At 35.7% G+C, this 20,466-nt stretch overlaps 1 protein-coding gene across 3 annotated transcripts; it reads right to left on the bottom strand.

Annotated features, from left to right (window-relative positions):
• Positions 1–1,883: 1,883 nt before the first annotated feature.
• serac1 (serine active site containing 1) lies at positions 1,884–19,136 on the bottom strand. 3 transcript variants are annotated; one of them, XM_034018992.3, is made up of 17 exons: positions 18,969–19,136; positions 18,074–18,173; positions 17,533–17,569; positions 16,472–16,608; positions 14,030–14,131; positions 13,392–13,523; positions 12,741–12,862; positions 12,006–12,134; positions 11,238–11,351; positions 7,539–7,701; positions 6,889–7,039; positions 6,573–6,714; positions 5,313–5,413; positions 4,580–4,677; positions 3,934–4,116; positions 3,693–3,836; positions 1,884–3,215 (listed from the first exon to the last, which is right to left on the bottom strand). In XM_034018992.3, exons 2-17 carry the CDS (start codon positions 18,162–18,164, stop codon positions 3,079–3,081), a joined length of 1,983 nt encoding a protein of 660 aa, XP_033874883.1. In that variant the 5' UTR covers positions 18,165–18,173; positions 18,969–19,136; the 3' UTR covers positions 1,884–3,078. The 3 variants fall into 3 exon arrangements, with proteins under 3 accessions (XP_033874883.1, XP_033874884.1, XP_058881168.1); XM_034018993.3 differs by having other exon boundaries at positions 14,030–14,119; XM_059025185.1 differs by having other exon boundaries at positions 19,066–19,136.
• Positions 19,137–20,466: the final 1,330 nt, after the last annotated feature.

Genomic DNA, 20,466 nt, shown 5'->3' with positions numbered 1-20,466 from the left:
AAGATTCTACGTCAATAGTGTCTTTTTTATGTATTTTTCTTTGAAAATGTTTCTCCGTTTGTTTTTTTATAATATACATTTTAAATATGCACAATCAAATATACCTGTCAGCCAAATATTGTGCTCTACTCTTTGCTCAGTTTTTGTGTTTCATTTGTAAACTACACAAAATATAAAATCTCACTCAGGTTATTTTAAACTGTGTTGTCATTCTTATGGAGTCTGTGAAGTTGTGCAATACATTTGTATTACGATTATATATACATGTATATCGTGGTGAACCAATTTCCTGGTCCCCAATCTGTATTTTAGAATATTTTGTAAATATATATATATGTTTACATGGATCTCTCTAAAGACCACTTTTCCTGATTTTGCAAGACATATTTATGTAAAAGTTTCACAACAGAAAAAACACTAGTTCACTTTTTCACCTGGTTCTCCAGTTCTTGGATAAAGATATATGCAGTACAGTATGCGAGGCATTGGAATGACTCCTGTCTTGTAAAGTGGCTCAGATACTGTAGACATGAAGCAAATGCTGATCTGCAGGAAAAAAATGTAGGCACAAAAGACTGATACGTGGACTTTCAATACAGATAAGTATGTTTACATGGCACAAGTATTCAGAATATTAAGTATTTGGATTACTAGAACATTCCGAATGCTCTGTATACATGCAAGCGGAATTCCTTCCTCTCTTATTCTGCATTGACATTATGGTAAACAAAATATTCTTTTTGTGCCATTAACGCATGCGTACCTTGCTTCCCACTTCAAACCAAGAGTGCTGATTGTAGTGGAATAGTTTGTTGCTTATTGTAAAGAGCTGGTGGTGTGGACACATATTTCATTTATTTCTTTTAGTTTTTTTTTTCAGATACGGAATCTGGTATTTTAAGATTGTGTAGATGCTTGTGAGTCATAATTCAGTGCAATGTGTTCACGCAGACATGCACACTTATGTCTTTATTAATATAACAAGGAGACAGATTGAAGATGAGTTGTCTCTGTTTAGCCAAGCACATCGTCAACGGAACCTACAGTAAACAAATGTACAGTAGAATAACAACCATAGTAAACAAATAAATAAAGCAAATACTGTGTTTGTGTGCGTCTGAGTGTGTGTTCACACCACGCAGGTGCGAAAGTGCATCCCGTGAGACAGTGTACCCCTTACATAAATACATTTTTCTTTTTGTTTTGTAATTGTTGCTACTTTACTAGTTATATACAGCGCTACACTTAACAGTGAATACAACATCTATCTTTTTACACTTATGGTCAATTTTGTAATACAAGTAAAAAGTTGTGTGAATAAACACACCTACAGCAAAAGTACAGATGAGGGAAAAGCTTGCAAAGAGGAAAATGTACAGTATGTGCTTGTTGTTTCTTCTAGTTCAATCAGGGTTTTTTCCATCGTCCCCCCTTACATCACATGACGTGCGCATGTTAAGGCACACTGCTGAGCTGAAGGGGTGCATTATTCTCTTACGGGATGGTCTTTCGCATGCTACATCTGGTCGGTGAAGACAAAGGGCTATTACCCAGTATGTCATTCACAAGATTGAAGTAAGGAAAACTTGACAGATTCGCCTACTTCTGTTAATTTATTTTCTTTTTTTGCTTTATAGTACTGTGCTTTTAAAACTATACGTCGAAGACGAACTTGATCTAGTTCGCTCAAATCCCCTTCATGATTTTTTCCCCCATCTTTTTAAACACTTCTGCACATCTCTGTTTTTTACCATTAAGCTGTTTTACGACTTTATAGGGTTGCCACCTTTTCCACAGACCAAACCCGGCCATATTTCTCAGTCAGCCTTGGTCTATCAAAACTGCAGTATACTGTAATACAGTTTAACACAATCAAGCGGGTCGGTGATATACATTGTTTTAATTGTAAGTATTTAACGAAAGATGTTAAACGTTTAATACGAACAACATAAATACTGTATATAATTCATATCAGAACTGTATTTTGTAACAAACTATTGAAAATGTAATTTTTCTTAATTGTTAACATGTACCAGTAAGTAAGTTTTCTTAAAAGGAAAAAAAGAAACTTGGTCAAATCACGTCAAAGCGTGCTCGCATACCGGGGGGTACACAGGGGTCACACATTCCAAGTATCTGGCACATCATAATATATCTTTCTAATTTCTGTGACGGGAGGTAAGAAGTGTGCTCTGTGGTTGCAACTACATTACATTTTGCATTAGCCGCCATAAGGTCACGTGACTGCAACCCCTCACTTGGATTGGTTATATTACATGTCTATGTCTGTTGTCCTCAGCATTATTCAAATGCTGGGGACAAAGTAGAATGTACAGATCAGTACTAAACAATACATTTCTAATAAGATAGTGGAAATCGTTTAAGTAAGCAATGTATGTCAAAGAAAATATTATGGGAAGGTTAGCGTTTCTTATGCGTTTCACTTAAATACATGACATTTGGGCGCCTGGGCTTGTTAATTCCTGCCACTTGACCACTTGTATTCCGCATACTAGTGGAATATACCACCTCCAATATTCTGAATATGCAGAGGTGGAATATTCATCTTCATATTCCAAATATTCTGTTTACACGGCGGAATATATATTTGGATTACTCAGTATTCCGAATACTAGTGGAATATTACTGGCCATGTAAATGCACAATCAAGTATGTATTTATAAATATGAACTGAAACAAATGCAAGCATATTCAGTGCTTCAGTAAAGAATAAATCATCTATTTGACACCACTTGCTTCTGACAACAAATCCACCTAACAGTAGAACAACTGCCCGTTCTCTTTAATGCCGTGCTGTGATAGAACTCTAAACAGTTGTAAGGGGCTAGCAGAAGATAATGGCTAAATCCTGTTTGAGTTTTTATCAGAATCCCCATCCGTAGTAAAACTGAAATATTCCAGTACATAAGAAACATGTTACAAACCTGTCGGTTGATTTAATATTGCTTATCCTACTGCGTGACAAAGTGATTTTTAATAGACAGAAAATGGCACTGTGCATGTGCAAACAAAAAAAAAACACAACAGGACATAGGATGTTTTTGCGTAAAGCATTTGTTAGTTGCTGAGTACGTCTGTCAGTGCATCTACGATGAACTGTAAACTGTGCTTGTAGAGGAGGGAGTCTTTGTTCTCAGGTTTACAAATGTTCAGATGATCGACTTCTACCTGAATTAGGTCACCAAATGCCAAATCTGAAAAGAAACAATAAATAGATGATTTCCGTTACTAATATTTGATACAAAATAAAAGAACATTAAATGCAGGTTAACACAGGATCCGAAAATAAATACTCTTGATACAGGCATCCTGTTTTAAATCTGGGCACATACTGACATAAATTAACACATCACATTATGATTACTATTTTTTTTTGTAATTATTATTATTAAGGCAAAATCACCTGTGCTTGACAACAGCCTATTCAGGGTTCTTCTTAAAATGTATGGTACAATAAGGGCACTTATCATGCTATTTAGGTCTCTGGAGGCACAATTTCAAACACAACATGCTCTTCACTTACACAATCAGTTACACACTGAAGTGGAATTGTGTTTGTATGAAGCAAATTATTATAGAATTGACCTGTATGACCCAATTTAATGTTTAAACCAGGTATCATTGAAAATATCTTCTTGACAACCCCCAAGAAAATAAAAATAAAACCATACCTGCAGACAGCACTGGCACTACATGCATCTTCATCATAGGGCCTATAGTTGTCGGCAAGGTTTCTGCAAAGCTTAACACTTTGAACTCCCTTTTTTTGGCCATGCTTAGAAAACTCTCGTTCAGTTCTTGCAGCGCAGGAGAATCTGTAGAAGATCCACAGACACATGTGAGAAGCACTAACCCATTAAAGCTCAAGTAAGCTAAACAGAATAGTCACCTGGAGTTCACCACATAACTTACCTTTACTGAGTTCCTTAACTTCTATAGAAGGAAAAAGTAAATATCTAACATTGACCGAATACTCTGCCATTAAGGTGCCATGGTGAGGAACGCTGTAAAAGATGATGCCTTTGGTGTTGTTTATCAAAGTCTGCAAACTTGGGTCCTTTGAGGCATCTTGGAGCATCTTTTTCACAAGCAGTCCTGTAATATAAAGATCATTTACAATATACGCACAAACAATGTTGGTTCATTATATTAAGCTATGTAAACAAACAAGGAATCAGAAACAAGTGTTGTCACAAGGCAGCTATAAAACTACAGTTCATGAAAACTAGATTTTTGTTTTGGTGATATAAAACAACATTCATTTGTTATATTCCATTGTACCATGGAAATGAAATGCTATATTGAAAACATATTTCTGCATCAGAGAAATACAGTGCATTCAAAATAAAGACATGAACATTCAACCAAACAATGACATGAATTCTAAATTAAACAAAACAAGGTTCACACCAAACACAAAAGGAAACATTTTTAAAAGAGCAAATAAATGAAAATACAAGGGAAAACACACAATAAACCTGTATGCTGTGGGTTTTTTTTGTCTCATTAAAGTATTAGAGTAAAGTTGCTTTGCAAAACAATTCCAAACTGCTCTTACCTCCCATACTATGTGCTACCCATACTAAAGGCTTGTCCCCAACACCAGCTGCCTTTATCGCATTGAGTAGCTCACGACTCCTGTAAGCCATAGACTTCCTGGAATAAAGCAGTGGACATAGAGAGATCAGTGCATTCACATCTGCAACAGGTTCACAACATATTCAAGATGTGGAAAGGTTGGAAACCCAACTCTGATTTGATATAGTAAGCCTAAGTAACAGCTGTTCACAGACTCTAGTAAATACTAGTCTAAAACTTCTTGGCACACCTCAGTAGAAATTATCTACTGCAGCAGAAGCCCTTCATATTTAATGATATATGCTATATATAAACTGATATTTACACGCTACCATTCGGATCATCGCATACAGAATGTAAGTTATTGGCACAAAATAAATAAATAAATAAATAAATAAATAAATAGGTGAATTTGCAGCACAGTATTCTAGAATTCTATAAGGCACATATTTCATTATGAATGAACATGACTGATATGGATGATTTGCTTTAAAAACAAATCATCTCATGTTCACATTATTATTTACAGAAGCATTCTTGCCTTTTGTAAATAATACTACCCCAATGTGTTTCTGCAATATGCCGTTTGTGATAAAACTAGACTAGCATTTTGTTTTGAATGGAGACAGTACACACTTTATATATCAGTCTTCCTCTTGTAAAGACTACATTTCACTGTCAAATACACTTTTTTGTTTGGATTTGCTGTGCACCTTTGGTTTTCAATAGGACACTTTGCTCTCCAGTCACTGAGATGAGTGTCGTACTCAACAGACAGGACCCTCAGATTAGGACAGTCCTCAGCCAGCCATGTCTAACAAGAAACAAACAGAACCCTCATAGTGATAAACATTATACTTCAAAAATACAACTGTACCAAAGTGACAACTGTGTCTTTTTTCCACACTACAGACAGAGGAGATCAAGAAGGCAGATGACATTCCAATTCTCTTCTGATTCAATACTTTGTCTTTATTTCTCAGCTGCCAGAGTTAACTCAACAGGTTCACTACAGTTACAGTTCATTATTCACAACTGGCTTTCTAAACACCCTGGTGATTTAGGGACCCTGTGCATGTTGGTCATCCTCTCAGATATAAATTTGGGTAAAATCAGAGCACCAACGGAAATATGATGAATAAAATGTAATCAAAATTCCCTGTGCCAGAGTGAAGTATAACGGCCAATTCAAAATACTGCAAGAGGAATATGTATGCCAAAAACAGGCCTGGAAAACAGTATACCATAAGGTGTTTGAACTGAAGAACTACAATCTATTTTTTGCCCCACCTGTTCTGTATGGTTAAAAAAAAAAAAAAACATTGTAAAGTAAATCTGGGGATTTAAATATGTAGATAGACAGACATATATTTAACACTCAGTATTCAAATGCATTTTAAACCCAGAGGTATATTTCTTTATATACAGTAGTATCAGGGTTGCTCAGATTAAACACGTGCTAGTAACGATAACTGTTTAAATTAAAATCAGGATGAAAATGAAGACCCTGAGTACAGGCTGTCACTTCCCCACTGACTATGCAATACAATAGAAAGCCAATTCGATGCCACCCAGGGTTAGTACAGCCTGTAAGGAGCATAAATAAAATAAGATCTGAATGAACAATGCAGCTAAATGTGCACAGGTGTCCGGTCGGAGGAAATCAAAGCTGCCAACCCATCAGATGTGAATACAGACGAATGAACTACCCTTTCACATCAGGAGGGTCTCTCTTCGGTGCAGGGATAATGCATATAGACAGAGCTGTGTGAGACTGCTTGCATTGCCACTGGTTTGGGTAAAAAAATAATAAAAAAGACTTAATTTTACAGTGGCATCTGTCCAGCACCTTCACAAGCACTAAAACAATCATCACAAAAATGTCATCAGTATGGGCTGAATCAACAATTTAGGTAAAAGAGCTAAAACACACATTTTAACTCCAAAGATCTTCCTGTCACTAAGTGGAATACCTTTGGCCAGCATTCAGTGTAGTCCTCTTTTTCGCTGGCATCGTTTCCATTTTGTGTTTGATCAGAGTCCTGCTGCCGCCACGTCTTAAATGCTGCTCCCAGCAGACCGTGAATGAAGAGGACATCTGCCTTAATTGGCTGGCTTGAAGAAGCAAAAGTTGAAAGTCATGCGACTGCAGTATATCCACAATGCAATAGCAGTACAGGATTATTCACTTTTTATACAGCACAAATGAAAGGGTCACTAATATAACTGCTTTAACCCTTTTCAAACAGTTTAATTATGTAGTGGCGACAAGGAGGAATGCAGTCTCACCTAGTACGATAATGAGGGTGTAAAATGTACACGCCATCATGATATTTCTCGTGCAACACGTCCCTGTCCAAATTAGCCAAGGCTCTAGCTGCATGGGAGGCCTGGATATTGTGTGGTGATTTTGTTAACTCCGCCAGTACAGAAATCCATCCTGGATATTAGCATTTCAAACACAGCAAGTTTTAGAAACAACAAGTATTATAAAATCACAAAATTCCATACCTGAATTCCCAACTTCATTGGCAGTACATTTTTAACTGAATCCCTGTACTGCCCAGCAAAATTAACACGCCATATGTTTTCATACAACACCTTGATACAAAAAAACCCAGATTTCCTACAATACAATAGTTATCAGTGTACTGTACATCAAAATGGAGCAATTCTGCCAAAAAAACCTTTATTCATTAAAACGTTTAAAACAGAGCATGATTCTAAACTCTAGCTACAATCTATTTTTAAAATAGGATGCAATCTCAGATTTAGAATTGTGCTGTCATGGTCTATGTCCCTACTGGATCAGCGTGTGGAATAAGTGTAGTAGTACGTGAAGTGACACAACTGGATTAAGGAAATAAAACTGTTGTTGGTGGGGTCTGTTTAATTATTACTTTCATATGACACCCACTCACAGGAGCGGCTTACTGTACCTGATTGCACTATCGCTGTGTGTAAATTCTCACACAGGGCCATGTTTCCTATGATGCGGACAATGTTCCTCTGTATTTTCTGGGAATCACTCCGGAGTTGGTATACCCTCTGCAAGAGTTGCAGACCACCGTTTGCTACAATTGCCTCACAGTGACTGGGAACCTGTCAATGCAAGCAGGGATAATTGTATTGGAAAAAAAACTATAAGAGAGCCGAAGACCAGTAGTAGTATTTGAAGACCCTGAGTACCAGTAGTAATATTTCGGAGAGTCTAAGACAAACTTTATGTATTTTATTTACCAGTACTTGTATTTCGATGTTCACATAGGAATGGAACAACAGTTTTTGTGCACCAGTTGCAGTAATTAGTAAAAAGAAAAAATCGAATGTGGTGAAGTTTTCTGTTAGTCTTTTCACAGAACAGGGTGCTGTATTTTTCATGCATATTCCTGTAGATGAAACACACTGCAATAAACTGGATACAAAATATAAGAAAGAAGATAACTTCTAATATCATATAAATACACAGAGAAATACACACACACATTGGATTTCACTTATTTATATCAGTGGAATCACAAAACAAAGTGCTAAAATGCCAGCAGGTCTACAGTATGTCAAACACAATAACTGTAATTGAAAATACCCACATGACACAAATGCTTTTGCATTGTTAACTACTCAGAAATTGGCAAGAACAAATGTAATACAAAAAAAATAAAAGCCAGAGTAATGTTTATTGTACGTTAGTATTGATCACACTCCTGTATATTAAATCGCATTTAATATATGCACAATAAAAAGGAAACTTGAAAACAGAATTGTAGCTGCATGGACATGTGAAGACTATTTATACTTGTTAATACAATTCCTATCAATATATGAGTCTAACTTTTAAAAGTCCAGAATACTACCTGTGTTTTTAAGTGCTCTAACCCCCTAGATTCCAGATATTCTTTGAAGATCACACCTTTGGAAGGATGCAAGACTTAAGTGGATTATAAATTGAAAGAACTCGTTTTTCTTCTGATTTACAAAAGATTCCTGCTGTGAAGAGCAATCAGATGCGACTTTGTTAAACAAATTCAAACCTTTACCAGATTAAATACTGCGCTTTAAACAAAACGTTTCGCACTTGTGACAATAAATTCCTATCTAGGAGACATTGTGACTGAATGGATATTCAATAAGAAATCTGGTCAAAAATAGAGTAATACTGCCATCTAATGGACGATGGAAATGGTTCAGTTTGTAATTAAAATACCATTGGCTTCGCTGGTGAATTATGTTAACTGTTAAAAAAAACAGTATTCTTGTGAATTTACCAACATAGAAAATGTAGTGTATTAAAAGCCTTACTTAAATCACTAAAAAATATGCAATTTATCATTCAGGAAATGGATTAAAATCTAATTCATTCATTAGAACGATAATTATGGGACTTGTATGATTTATTTTGGTATTGCATTGTGTTAAATCACATCAGGAAAAGAGAAATTTGATTATTAAGTAAACATGAATAACTTAGGAAAAGTTATTTCACAAAAGAGTATTTAACTAAATGCATTTTGTAAAGATTTACAATCTTTTGGTTAGAATAAAGATGGGAGTTATCTTTCTGATGAAGTTATGATGTCATCTGCTTACATTCAAAACAACCAATAAGATGACCTGATTGAGAATTTACCAATGGAATGAATAGGGGAGTTGACCAATTGAAAGACAATAATCTGAGACACACACCTATTCTCAAATTCTACAAAAATTCAAACAGACAACATAAAAGATATCACTCTCTCTCCCTAAACTGCCCATCAAAACATCAAGTCTAGGGGGCTCCCGAGAGGCACATCCGGTAAAGGTACTCCACGTGGAGTGCAGCATGCGCTCTATAGCCTGGACATCGCTGGTTTGAGTCCAGGCTATTCCACAGCCGACCGTGGACGGGAGCTCCCAGGGGGCGGCACACAATTGGCCGAGCGTCGCTCGGTGGGACGGAGGGTTAGGTCGGCCAGGGTGTCCTCGGCTCACCGCGCACCAGCGACCCCTGTAGTCTGGCCAAGCGCCTGAGGGCTTGCCTGTAAGCTGCCCGAGAGCTGCGCTGTCCTCCGACGCTGTAGCTCTTGGGTGGTTGCATGGTTAGTCCGCAGTGTGAAAAAAAGCGGTCGGCTGACGGCACACGCTTCAGAGGACAGCGTGTGTTCGTCTTCGCCCTCCCAAGTCAGCGCAGGGGTGGTAGTGGTGAGCTGAGCCTAAAAAATAATTGGCCATTCCAAATTGGGAGAAAAATAATAAAAATAATTGGCAACGACTAAATAATAAAAAAAAGTTAAATGCTTGATGTAACCCGCTTAAATAACTTTAGAATACCATTTTTTTAAATTTATTTAGTTTATTTTAAGACATTTCATTATCAAATATGCTGTGCAAATTAACTGTTTAAATTACTTCTAAGATTTCTATAATCTAGATGATTTAAACTAAGTAGAACTTGTTGGGTATTTATCAGAAAAACGAATGATACTATGGACTATCTTGATACAGTAGTTTTTTTAAACCTTTGATAATTTCTTATCCTGGTATAACTTTGTTATTTAAATACATGGTTAAATGAAACTTGATATTGTGAAGATTATTTTAATTATTACAGAGTTTTTCTTAATTGAGTCTGTCCCTATTTATCTTGTTTGTGAATGCACTGGTCAAACACTTCTGAATGAACCCTGAATTTATAACTGAAAGCATATTTATAGTATTTTTATTAAGAACTTTGAAATATATCCAGAAAGTATAATTAAAATATAATTTTATCATTTATGTAAATTAATATTAAATATTAAATATTAATGTGGTAGACCAAACACTCTAGACTTAACATTTATCACCACATAATGTACGACAAAATAATACCATTGTCCATACTAAATTTCCTCCTTTAAATAGTCTGAAAAAAGAAAAAAAGACAATTGAACATTATTATTATTATTATTTTTTTTTTTTATAAAAAAAACAAAAAAAAACACTGTTCCTTATGGTGAAATGTTAAAGCTGGATTAGGGTAAGCTGTGGCCTAAAGGCTGGTGTAAGAAAAGTAAAGGTCTTAAATATTTCCATCACTTGCTAGTTTCCTCTTTTCTAAATGTGGATATAACATTTCAGTATATTATGAAATTTATAATTAAAGTTCGGGAGGAGGGTCAGACACCAATCTCCGCATCACCAAATTGAATCATTCAATTTACACATTAGCTAATTTAAATTGTTAGCACTATAAATACCCGCTTCACTTATCTCTCAGTTGTGTTTTGATTTCATCGTAACCCACCACCTCCCCATCTCCTCCTTTCTTAACAGTTTTTATGTTTTATCAAATGGGGGTCTCAGCCTCGTCCAGTTGGCCAGGCAGCGAACCCTCAAACCAAGTTAGGTTTGATGCCAAATGAATGTGTATATACAGCATACTTTTCTGTTAAATCGCATACTCCGCATTCTCTACAATAAATATTTGTACTAAAACATTTTGTGATTGGTGTTTGTCCCGAACTACTGAAATGATATTGGTTCAACAGGAAATCAGCTGAGATTTGAAGTTGTCCACAATGAACCAATATAATAACTTTAGATGTAGATATGCAGACACTTCTGAACAATGTCTTTAAGAGGACATTATTACTTTATATGAAATGTAATACCGGTACCTTAGAGTGCTGAACCAATGCCTGCAAACAGAATGACTCCACTTTCTCAGAAGGCACGGAGCTTAAACTCTGTGCATAGGGTAATCCATTTCCTCCAAAACACCACAATCCACCCTAAAACAGAAACACAACAGTCTCAGGTCAGATGTTCTTTAAATGTGTATTCCATGAATAGTGTGGATGAACCATTTAAGAAGAGGCACAGGGGAGAGGATCCAATTCCAAACAGCTACCTAAATACTGTTGTATCTCATCCGGCAAGATTCACTATCGGCTCACGCCACAGTGTGCCGAAGCTGTGAAACTGGGTACAACCAGACTGAAAATAAGATCCTAAATCTGAGATCAGCTCAATGTGTGATCATTATTGGACCTTAAAATAACAAATTAGTTGTTGCCTAATATCTGTTTCAGACATAAAAGTGGGAAATGATGTAAAGTCAATAGAGCTCCTGAGTCTAGCTATAAAAAACTGATTCAATTTGCACACGATATTTCTTTTTTATTATTATTTCTTGCAAAAAATACTCTGTGTTTAAGTCAATGAGTAAATATTGTCATCTTTTGTACCGAATTACACAGGCTAAATGCACTGTAATTCACAACTGATAAACAGAAGGCAATTATTTAATTATTGCTTTGATTTCACAAAATAAATGATTATCAGAAACACTTTTTCCATATCTAGAAACATTTGTCATGATAAAAGAAGAAATACAAAAAGGCCTTGCTGCTCTAAAAAGACCTGCATCAGAGCTTCATGATTACCCTTTGTGCTGCTAAGGACTGACTGCTTTCCCTCAAAGCAAGAGAAGTGAAGTACTGCACACATTGATCCACCTCAGACTGGGGAAGAGAGTCTAGCAACTGTCTCAGTCTATCTTCTATGGAGAAGTCCTGAAAGAGTCAAATGAAAAAAAAAACTGCACTGTACATATTTTCAAAGACAGCAACACAGTGGAAAAACACACAAAATAAAGACACAGATTTAGCAAGAGATGGCTCCAGTACAAAACGGCAGCATTAAGAAAATAAACGAAAAAGAAACTAGAAAAGCTTTCAAAGTTTGTGTTAATGCAACAACATTTTCAGAGGAATAAAGCTGTTGTAATTGTATAAAACCAGAACAAACAACAGTATCTAAGTAATGTGCAACCAAGTGTTTAAACCTTGCTATTACCATTCACTTACATTTACAATAACATTATTCACATTTGATAATCGCAGAATATTTTATTATTGTGAATCACTGGTTTCTTTTTTAGTGTGTTACAATCATTTTACAATGTACTTTTATATTGTAATGTATAGTGGTCATTGATATCAGTGCAATGAGACCCTCAGAAATGTCTCGATATTGCATGACTTATTACACATCAAAATAGTCATTCAGATAATAAATTATCCTAATCCACAATAAATGGATTAAGAAAACATACAATAAAACTTTGATTTCCAACAATGGTTTATGATTTTTAAAGAACACTAGTGTGCTTTACATACATCATCCACCTTGGGTAACTGAGATGGGGGCAAAAAGAATCGCAGATCAACATCCTTGGATCGAGCCAAGCCAATTGCTGTCCGCTGATCACAGGCCTGAGCTACGGTCCTGTATTGGTAATCTGGAACACAAAAATGAAAAAAAAAAAAAAAGAAAAAAAAAAGACCACATCAACAACGTGAACCCTGTCCACAAGCCTAATGGGAATACTTGGTGTAAATTTGAGATGTTACATAGTGTTAGTAAGTTTGCAGTCAGTTTTTTTATAGCTAGACTAAGGAATCAGGAGCTACATTTTTCTGAGAGGAATAAAACAACTAACTGAATACAACTAGGGAGAAACAACTTGGGAAGGAGCAGCTCAATTGTTGTTCCGAGTAGTTTCTCGCTCGTTTTCTACCATTTACTGTATATATTTGTTTCCTCTCTGAGAATATGCCTTTCCATTTGCACTTCCTTCAGAATAGGACCACTACAATATTGGGTTGGACCCAGCGTCCCATTCACCTTCCTAGGTCCAAAGGTTGACATCAATATTTTATTGTACCTGCCACTCACTTTCTTTTTTGGGGGGGGGTCAAGTTAACAGTATGATTTCCGGTTAAATTATATTTATTTACAATTTCAATGTAACTTCCCTGGTTCCTTACCATGCCAGTGAGAGATCTCTGCCAGTTCCTGGACAGCCTGCAGCCGTGTTTCTTTATCTTTCGCCTTGGATTTCTTCAGGAGGAGCCAGAGTGCATACTCATGAGTGTCCACATCCAGGCTTATCAGGTGTTCTGCCAAATCGACATGCAACCATTAAAATTTAAAAAAAAAAAAATAAAAAAAAATAATAATAATAATAATAATAATAATAATAATAATAATAATAATAATAAAAGGTGATTTACTTGGAGATCATTATGTTTACTTATCTTAGGAGCCTTGAAAAGTAACTTTCCCGCTTGTGGTAGGTTTCTTTTTTATCAGCAGAAAATTGTTAATAGAAAAAAATATCTTCAGTCAAGATAAGACAGGGACGTGGGTATGTAATACATACCAGTATTTTTTAAGTAAAAAAGAAATCATCAAGTAATTATGTTTATATGTAGAATAATCTAGAATTAGGCAAGACTGCCTATGTTCTGCCATGCTGCTTGTACCTGATCTCTAATAATTACGGTTCATCATCACCATTGTCAATTCCTTAATATTCAGCACATTATTCACATTACTTGTATAAAGCCAACACTGGCTGCCATTTTGCATCTTGAGCTCTAGAAAACGTTCTCCAAGTGCTTACCATCCAAGGGCCTGTGAAGAACTTTCGCAGAAGTTTCCAAAAATCTTCTTACTGCCCTGTGCAGTTCCTTCCTGATTTTGTATGTGATACCTGGGAATGAACCTGTTTTTATACAATACTTTCATGAAATAATGTATTTATAGTTACACTCTTTAGCCGTGTACAATAAGTAATGCTACGATTTTGGTACTGTAATTCTGAGTACATTTCATGGGTGAGGTGCGGCAAAAAGAATTCACAGAATAGTCGCCAAATAATGTAGTTTTAGCTACATCAACATGCACAAGAGCATTTAAATAGTACACCAAAACCAATAATATAAAGACCATTGCTTTTGACTACTGACAAGTTTAAATGTTACTTTAGAGTACAGCAAATAGTGAAGCTTGCATATTTCATAGCTGTTCGCGCCTGACGTATCGCATTCAATTGCGACAGAAGTATGAACTAGGCTTTATTTTCCACAATTCTGAAACAGTTTACAATTCTGTTGTAAAGAAAGCCACTTCTGTTCTCTGATGCATTTGTTCTTCTGTCTTTACAGAAAACAGCTCACACTATTTTTTTGTATTTTAGCTGTCACCCATTTACATGCTTGCTCAGCTACAAATCTGACCTACAGCTACTCGTAAACACTGCATGTATCATTAGCGCCCGCAGCCGTAAGCACGTTATGCACTGTGCATACCTGAGTCGCAAAATGTTGTCTTCGTAAGTGTGGACTCGCATGCAGCGGTTAAGATTACTCATGACTTCAAGGTAATGTTGCATTTTACCCCCTGAAAATACACTGTACTCTCCCAGTGTTAAAATTAGAGGGTAAGTTACTTCCAGACCCAAACTGGCTTCACAACAGCACAGAAACTGGCAGTTAATGAAAATGACGACCAGATTTCAAAATCTTGCTGATGAAAACAGAGACGTGTTTGTTGAAAACGCTGCCACAAGAAAAAAGACATTGAGAAGTATAAATTTACAAAAACTTTTAGTAAAAAGCGTAACTGAGAGAAAATAGAGAAAACAGGAAAATTCATCAAATACTAGTACAGCAACTCGACAACATTACGGTATACTGGGAAGCAAAGACAGATACTTAACGTGGCACAAATATGAAAGTTCAATTTACTACGGTAACCAAACAGACTTCACAAAAACAAAACAAAGTTTAGTGGCAAAACAAAAGCATTAGAAAAAAACCAAGGGATGGGAAATGGCCATATGGTCTACTTCTTCAAGCTACTGTAAACGACCACAACTAATTATAACAAATAAAGTAATTGTATCTCCGGCTTCTGGTGACATGGATACTCCACCTTCGCTCTCGTCATTATCTTGCCATGAGAGTTTATTCCTTATAGTACTATTATTATTGTTACTGATGTTTTTTTCTTAACTGCCTGTGTTGTCACGTGTAACAAAAAAAAGTTTATGTTTATACACCATGCTCAGGGGATGAATAATAATTAGTTGTAGTGATTGAGAGTAAAATGATTAGAAATGGAACCAACATAAAAGATTTGTGAGCTAGCTTTCCCCTAGTTTAAGTCTGTATTTCAAACAAGTTTATTTGTAGCTTGTTGTTGTGGACTATTTGGCTGTCACTGTAGTTCCTGTTCTGTCTCAATGGCAGCGCGCTGCGTTTATTTTTAGAAAGAGAAATTCAGGCCAGAACAAAAATGCAGCACTCTGATTGGCTGAAACACTTTACAGCATGGTGATGCAGAGTCATTGTCGGCATGAGATGGGATGTCGGTGTGGTTCAGTTGTGCGTACCACGTGAAATATTTCTGGGGGCGCTCCTGGCGTGCATACACAACCAAACAATTTACAGACACTCGCTGATTTGTATTTTCAGTGCATGACATACTGCATTTTTGATAGGAATAAAGGAAGCACCTAAACAAATGTGTTTTTACATCCATTTTCTGGATTTCATGGACTTTATTCAAATTCACGATTTTCGTGACCTCTGTGACAAAATCGTACTCTTAACAATAAGGCACGTTTCTACAATTTCTTTAATTATTAATAAGTATTGAACAGAAGATGCTTCAGGTTTATTATTGTCTGCTTTTCAAAATCCCTATTCTCTCAAAGAGACTGCACTCCCCTGTACATTCATTTTCAACTAAAAAAAAGATAAAATAAATACATACGTGTCGGATGTATATGGTAGGAAAATAAATCTCAATAACCTGTATGTAAACCACATATTAATCCAACTTGCCATTTGTTTTTTTCAACATGCCTTTTTTGTGAATTTCTAAACTTTATACAACTGATGACCCTTTTTGTAGATATCACATGTTTATACAGCTGATCCCATAACTTGCCTAAAAGTAGGTCAGCATAACTAGAATTGCTTTACTGGCTCTCAAGATATCGGTAAAAATGTAATTGTGACATACGCAGAATAAACAGAGAAAAAAACAAAAAACGTACCAAAGGTCTCTTTTTCCTCGAAAGGGGTGGTGTTCAGATAAATATAGGACTTAAGCTTCTCTTGCAGTGTAGCTTGGGTATCAAGGGTCACACGTTTGTTTAGTGCAGCCACCTCGTAAGTAATAAAAACACAGCCTCTGGAAGGAAAAGTAAAAATGAAGTCACACCACTTACTGTAGTATTCTACAATAATCTAGAATGCCAGTATTGAGTTTGCAGTTTGCCAATTACTATCAACAATTGCATGAATGAAACAATGATACCAGTACTTAATCTGACAACATTATCAATCCCTTATAATAAGTCCCTTATTATTTTGCCGTTGATCTGTTTGAAATTATTGCCCCTTCCACAGAACTGTACTGTGAATTTATACCCTGTGTTACTGGTACCTTGGGTTATATTACTGTAACACAGATGTTTGGATAAAATAAAAGTGAAAAAATGAAAAGAAAATAATTAACAGAAAAACAATAAGGGCATTTACATTAGCTTTGAACAATTCTACTTTTATTTTCAGATAAACTGTTCTTACAATTTTATATCATGCTGATACATATTTAATTGAAAACATATACTGTATACTTTACCTTCAAGATCCAGGATTACTTTTTAACCTTTTAACGTATTCTTATAAACTCTAAACAATTTTACCACTGTGCCATGTGATTTAACACTATTTAACTAGCTTTATTAGAACTAAAACAATGAATCATTTCATATTCAGTAGCTTTGTGCTATATGATATGATGCATGGCAACTCTTGAGAACAGGATGAATAATTTTTGCACATATGTAACTGGGAAGTGGGAATCACTAAGTTCACACCAGTCTTTACTTCTAACCATTATTTAATTTCGAGGACTATCTTGACCACTTGGAAGGCCATATTTTGTAATAGGCTGTTTTACAGATTGATCTTTTTGGTACCATTTGGAATATTACAGTGCAACAGATTCATTTTCACTTTGAAGTATTTACATTTACATCACACAACCCTGGTGTCCTAGGCTGCCAAGGTCTGTGTTGGTATGTAAGCTTATCTTTTTCTGAATACTTACCCTAAAACAACCAATCCAGTGATCTTCGCAAGTTTCCCTACACAAGTGAAAGGAAATCAAACCATTATGTTGCGACTTTCTTTCAGATAAGTTCACAAACTCAGTTTGTTTTAATAATCAATATACAGCATGTCCCTTTACGGACAAACAAACAAAAAAATGCCTGTTGAACATCAGTGGCTGGTTTTCCAGACCTGGATTTGCATTATTCTTGGAGACAGGCAAGATTAATGTCAATTTGGGTCTGTAAAACCAGCTACCACATAAATTATCATTAATTATCATGCAATACAACAGTTTTCATGTCCTTGAATTATACAAGATTCACTTCAATGACATGCTCTTCAATCCACAAAAATCCCCCTGAAGTTGTAAATGACCACCTATAAACTATTGTAACTAATGCATACTATATTTTAAATGCAACTTCTTGTGGTTCGTGTGGATGTATATGCAAATTAATGATGTGTTGTTTTGGGGGATAAGGGATTCAAAATAAAATCAGCTGGCTATTGTGCCTCACACTTAAGTTTTTACTCACTGATAGACTTCCACATTGTAGGTCTTTTTTCAGCAGGGCCAGCAGTGCTCATTCTTCTACAACAAACCATGCAACAGGCTGCCAGGGCCATTCTCTAGTTCTACAGATATAAAATAACGAGAAAAGGGATGAACATGCAGTTAGTGTTATTTTAAATAACATTGAACAACATGAATCTACTGATTTGAAACCAAAACGGTCAAACACGATTTTGTTTCAAAATCCCACCTTAACATGATTCTGGTTATAACATCATAATTATATCTGTGCAGTAACAGTGCATGCTTCAGATCATGATGTTAGTCCAATGCAAATCTACACCTAGATAGAGGTGTGTTGCCTGTTAGGCTATGTTGTGTGAATACTGAATGTGATGCATGTTCCTGGTAAAGAGAATTTATGGACCCATACAATGAAAAACAGCTCAGTACTGTGCCATCTAAAAGACACACAGTCTGTCACTGAAACGCATACAGTGAGGTGGTACTGCTTTGTCAAAGAGGGTTCACTTTGCTATTGTTTAAAATTGTGCATGCAGACTAGTGCATATGGCAAGTGTAAAAGACAGGCCCTGTACAATGCAATTTAGGTACAAGCAAATAATCGGAGAGGTTGTATACAGTACTGGGGTTAATATGGGGGCATATCAAAAACATGTAAATTGCATTTTCGTATTACTAGTACGTCCAGATTCTACGTTCAACCAGCTAATATTATTTAATAAAACGAAGTTTCTACCACAAGTTATCGTAATATATTCTGTACCATGAGTCATTAAAAGTGCGTTATAATATGTTATATAAAAGGTTTGTTTTCCGGGTTAATCGCGTATAACAGATACGATTCCGGGAACTGCACTCTTAATACAGCCGAAAGTACTGTGTCTTACACATACCGGTTTGCAGACTTTAATATTGTCGTGAAGTTGAGAATCTGTTTTAAGTTGCTGCTCTAGGATGAGGATACATAGAGTACAGTGTAATTCTATTTACATCTGTCGCCTCCGCCTGTATGTCACCTCTGCAAGACCACCACCACCACATGTCTCAGAAAATAGACGTCATCCCAACTCGAACGCTGTCATGGATATACAAAACAAGAAGTAGATCGGTCCTACCAAATTGAAGGAGGCGGGATTTCCCTTTGCCGTTCTGTATTGTTAATGGTAACATGCCTTTTGACCATTTACTAAAGAAATCCTTCTTTAAAGAAGTTATACACATTTAATTTGTTACAAATTATTATTTCTGTTTTTATTTACTCTTAATATATTATTAATTTAAAATTCGCATGGCTGACTTATTATTTATATAAAATACATATTTATTTGTATTTATAGCTAAAGTTAGTTATATTATGGCTCTGTCTTAAAAAAAAATAAGGTTAAGGAAAAATAGTCAAATATTTCGCACATCGTGCACGGTGTAGTCCAAGTTTGAGGAATTTTAAAGTTTGATATTGAAAACCTGGTTTGAAGAATCAGCGCCTGATTTTCAAAAGGAGCAAAATAAGAACTAAGTCTAAAAATTATTTTAAAACCACAGAATCTGATATCGTCTATAATCCCTTTTTTAACTTTCAAGGTTAGTGAGTATTGTTGCCTTAACCAATCAATTAATAAAATTCTCAGCACTATCATTGTTTTATCTATTTCTCTGTTTTCATTTTTTTTAATATTGAGTTTGATATTTATGTTATTATAATCATCTTTGTTTTAGATAGTTTACTTGTTAGATTCTGTTGCTGGAGGGGCTTCAAGAGTGTGATTGGGAGGGCGGGGTACAAGTCCTGTAAGTGCTTTCCTTAGATTGTGTTTGTTTATATGTAATATATGTAATTTCAGTATATAAAAAAAGAACATGCATAACATGCTTTCTAGCAGCTTGTCTCATGATTCATGAACCAGTATGACCATTTTAAAACCAAAACTCCAGTTGTACTTAAACATTTCCAACAGGTTTATTAAGAAGGCTGCAGAAGGAACAGCTACCTTTGCATATCTGGCATTGCCCTTCTAACACAGTCTTACATAGGGACAGATTGTTGCAGCGTTGAGTGCGTACTGAAGCAAGACTCACAACCTGTTTCATTCACAATTACTTTAATGCCTCTTTTAGCTTGACTGACTGCTGGACTAATACTATTTTCACACTTGAGCAAAATGAATCCAGTATTTGAATTTGGTAACAAATCCAGTAGTTGATGTGGCTTTGCTCACTGTTCTGTTCACACTAGAAACTAATCCCAGATTTGATGAAATTTGGTTTTTCTTCAGTGTAGAGACACCAAAGCCGCAGTGCAGTTCTTTGATATGCTAATAAGGGGTAAAATTACTCTGGCAGTGATTAATGCGGACTTGAAACTACCCCAGGAGTTGGATTAGTTAGTCCACT

The sequence above is a fragment of the Acipenser ruthenus genome, chromosome 6 (genome assembly GCF_902713425.1).
Source record: "Acipenser ruthenus chromosome 6, fAciRut3.2 maternal haplotype, whole genome shotgun sequence".
Taxonomy (NCBI): Eukaryota; Metazoa; Chordata; class Actinopteri; order Acipenseriformes; family Acipenseridae; genus Acipenser; species Acipenser ruthenus.
Note: the sequence above shows the minus strand (reverse complement) of the source record. Positions and strands in the feature narration are given on the sequence as shown.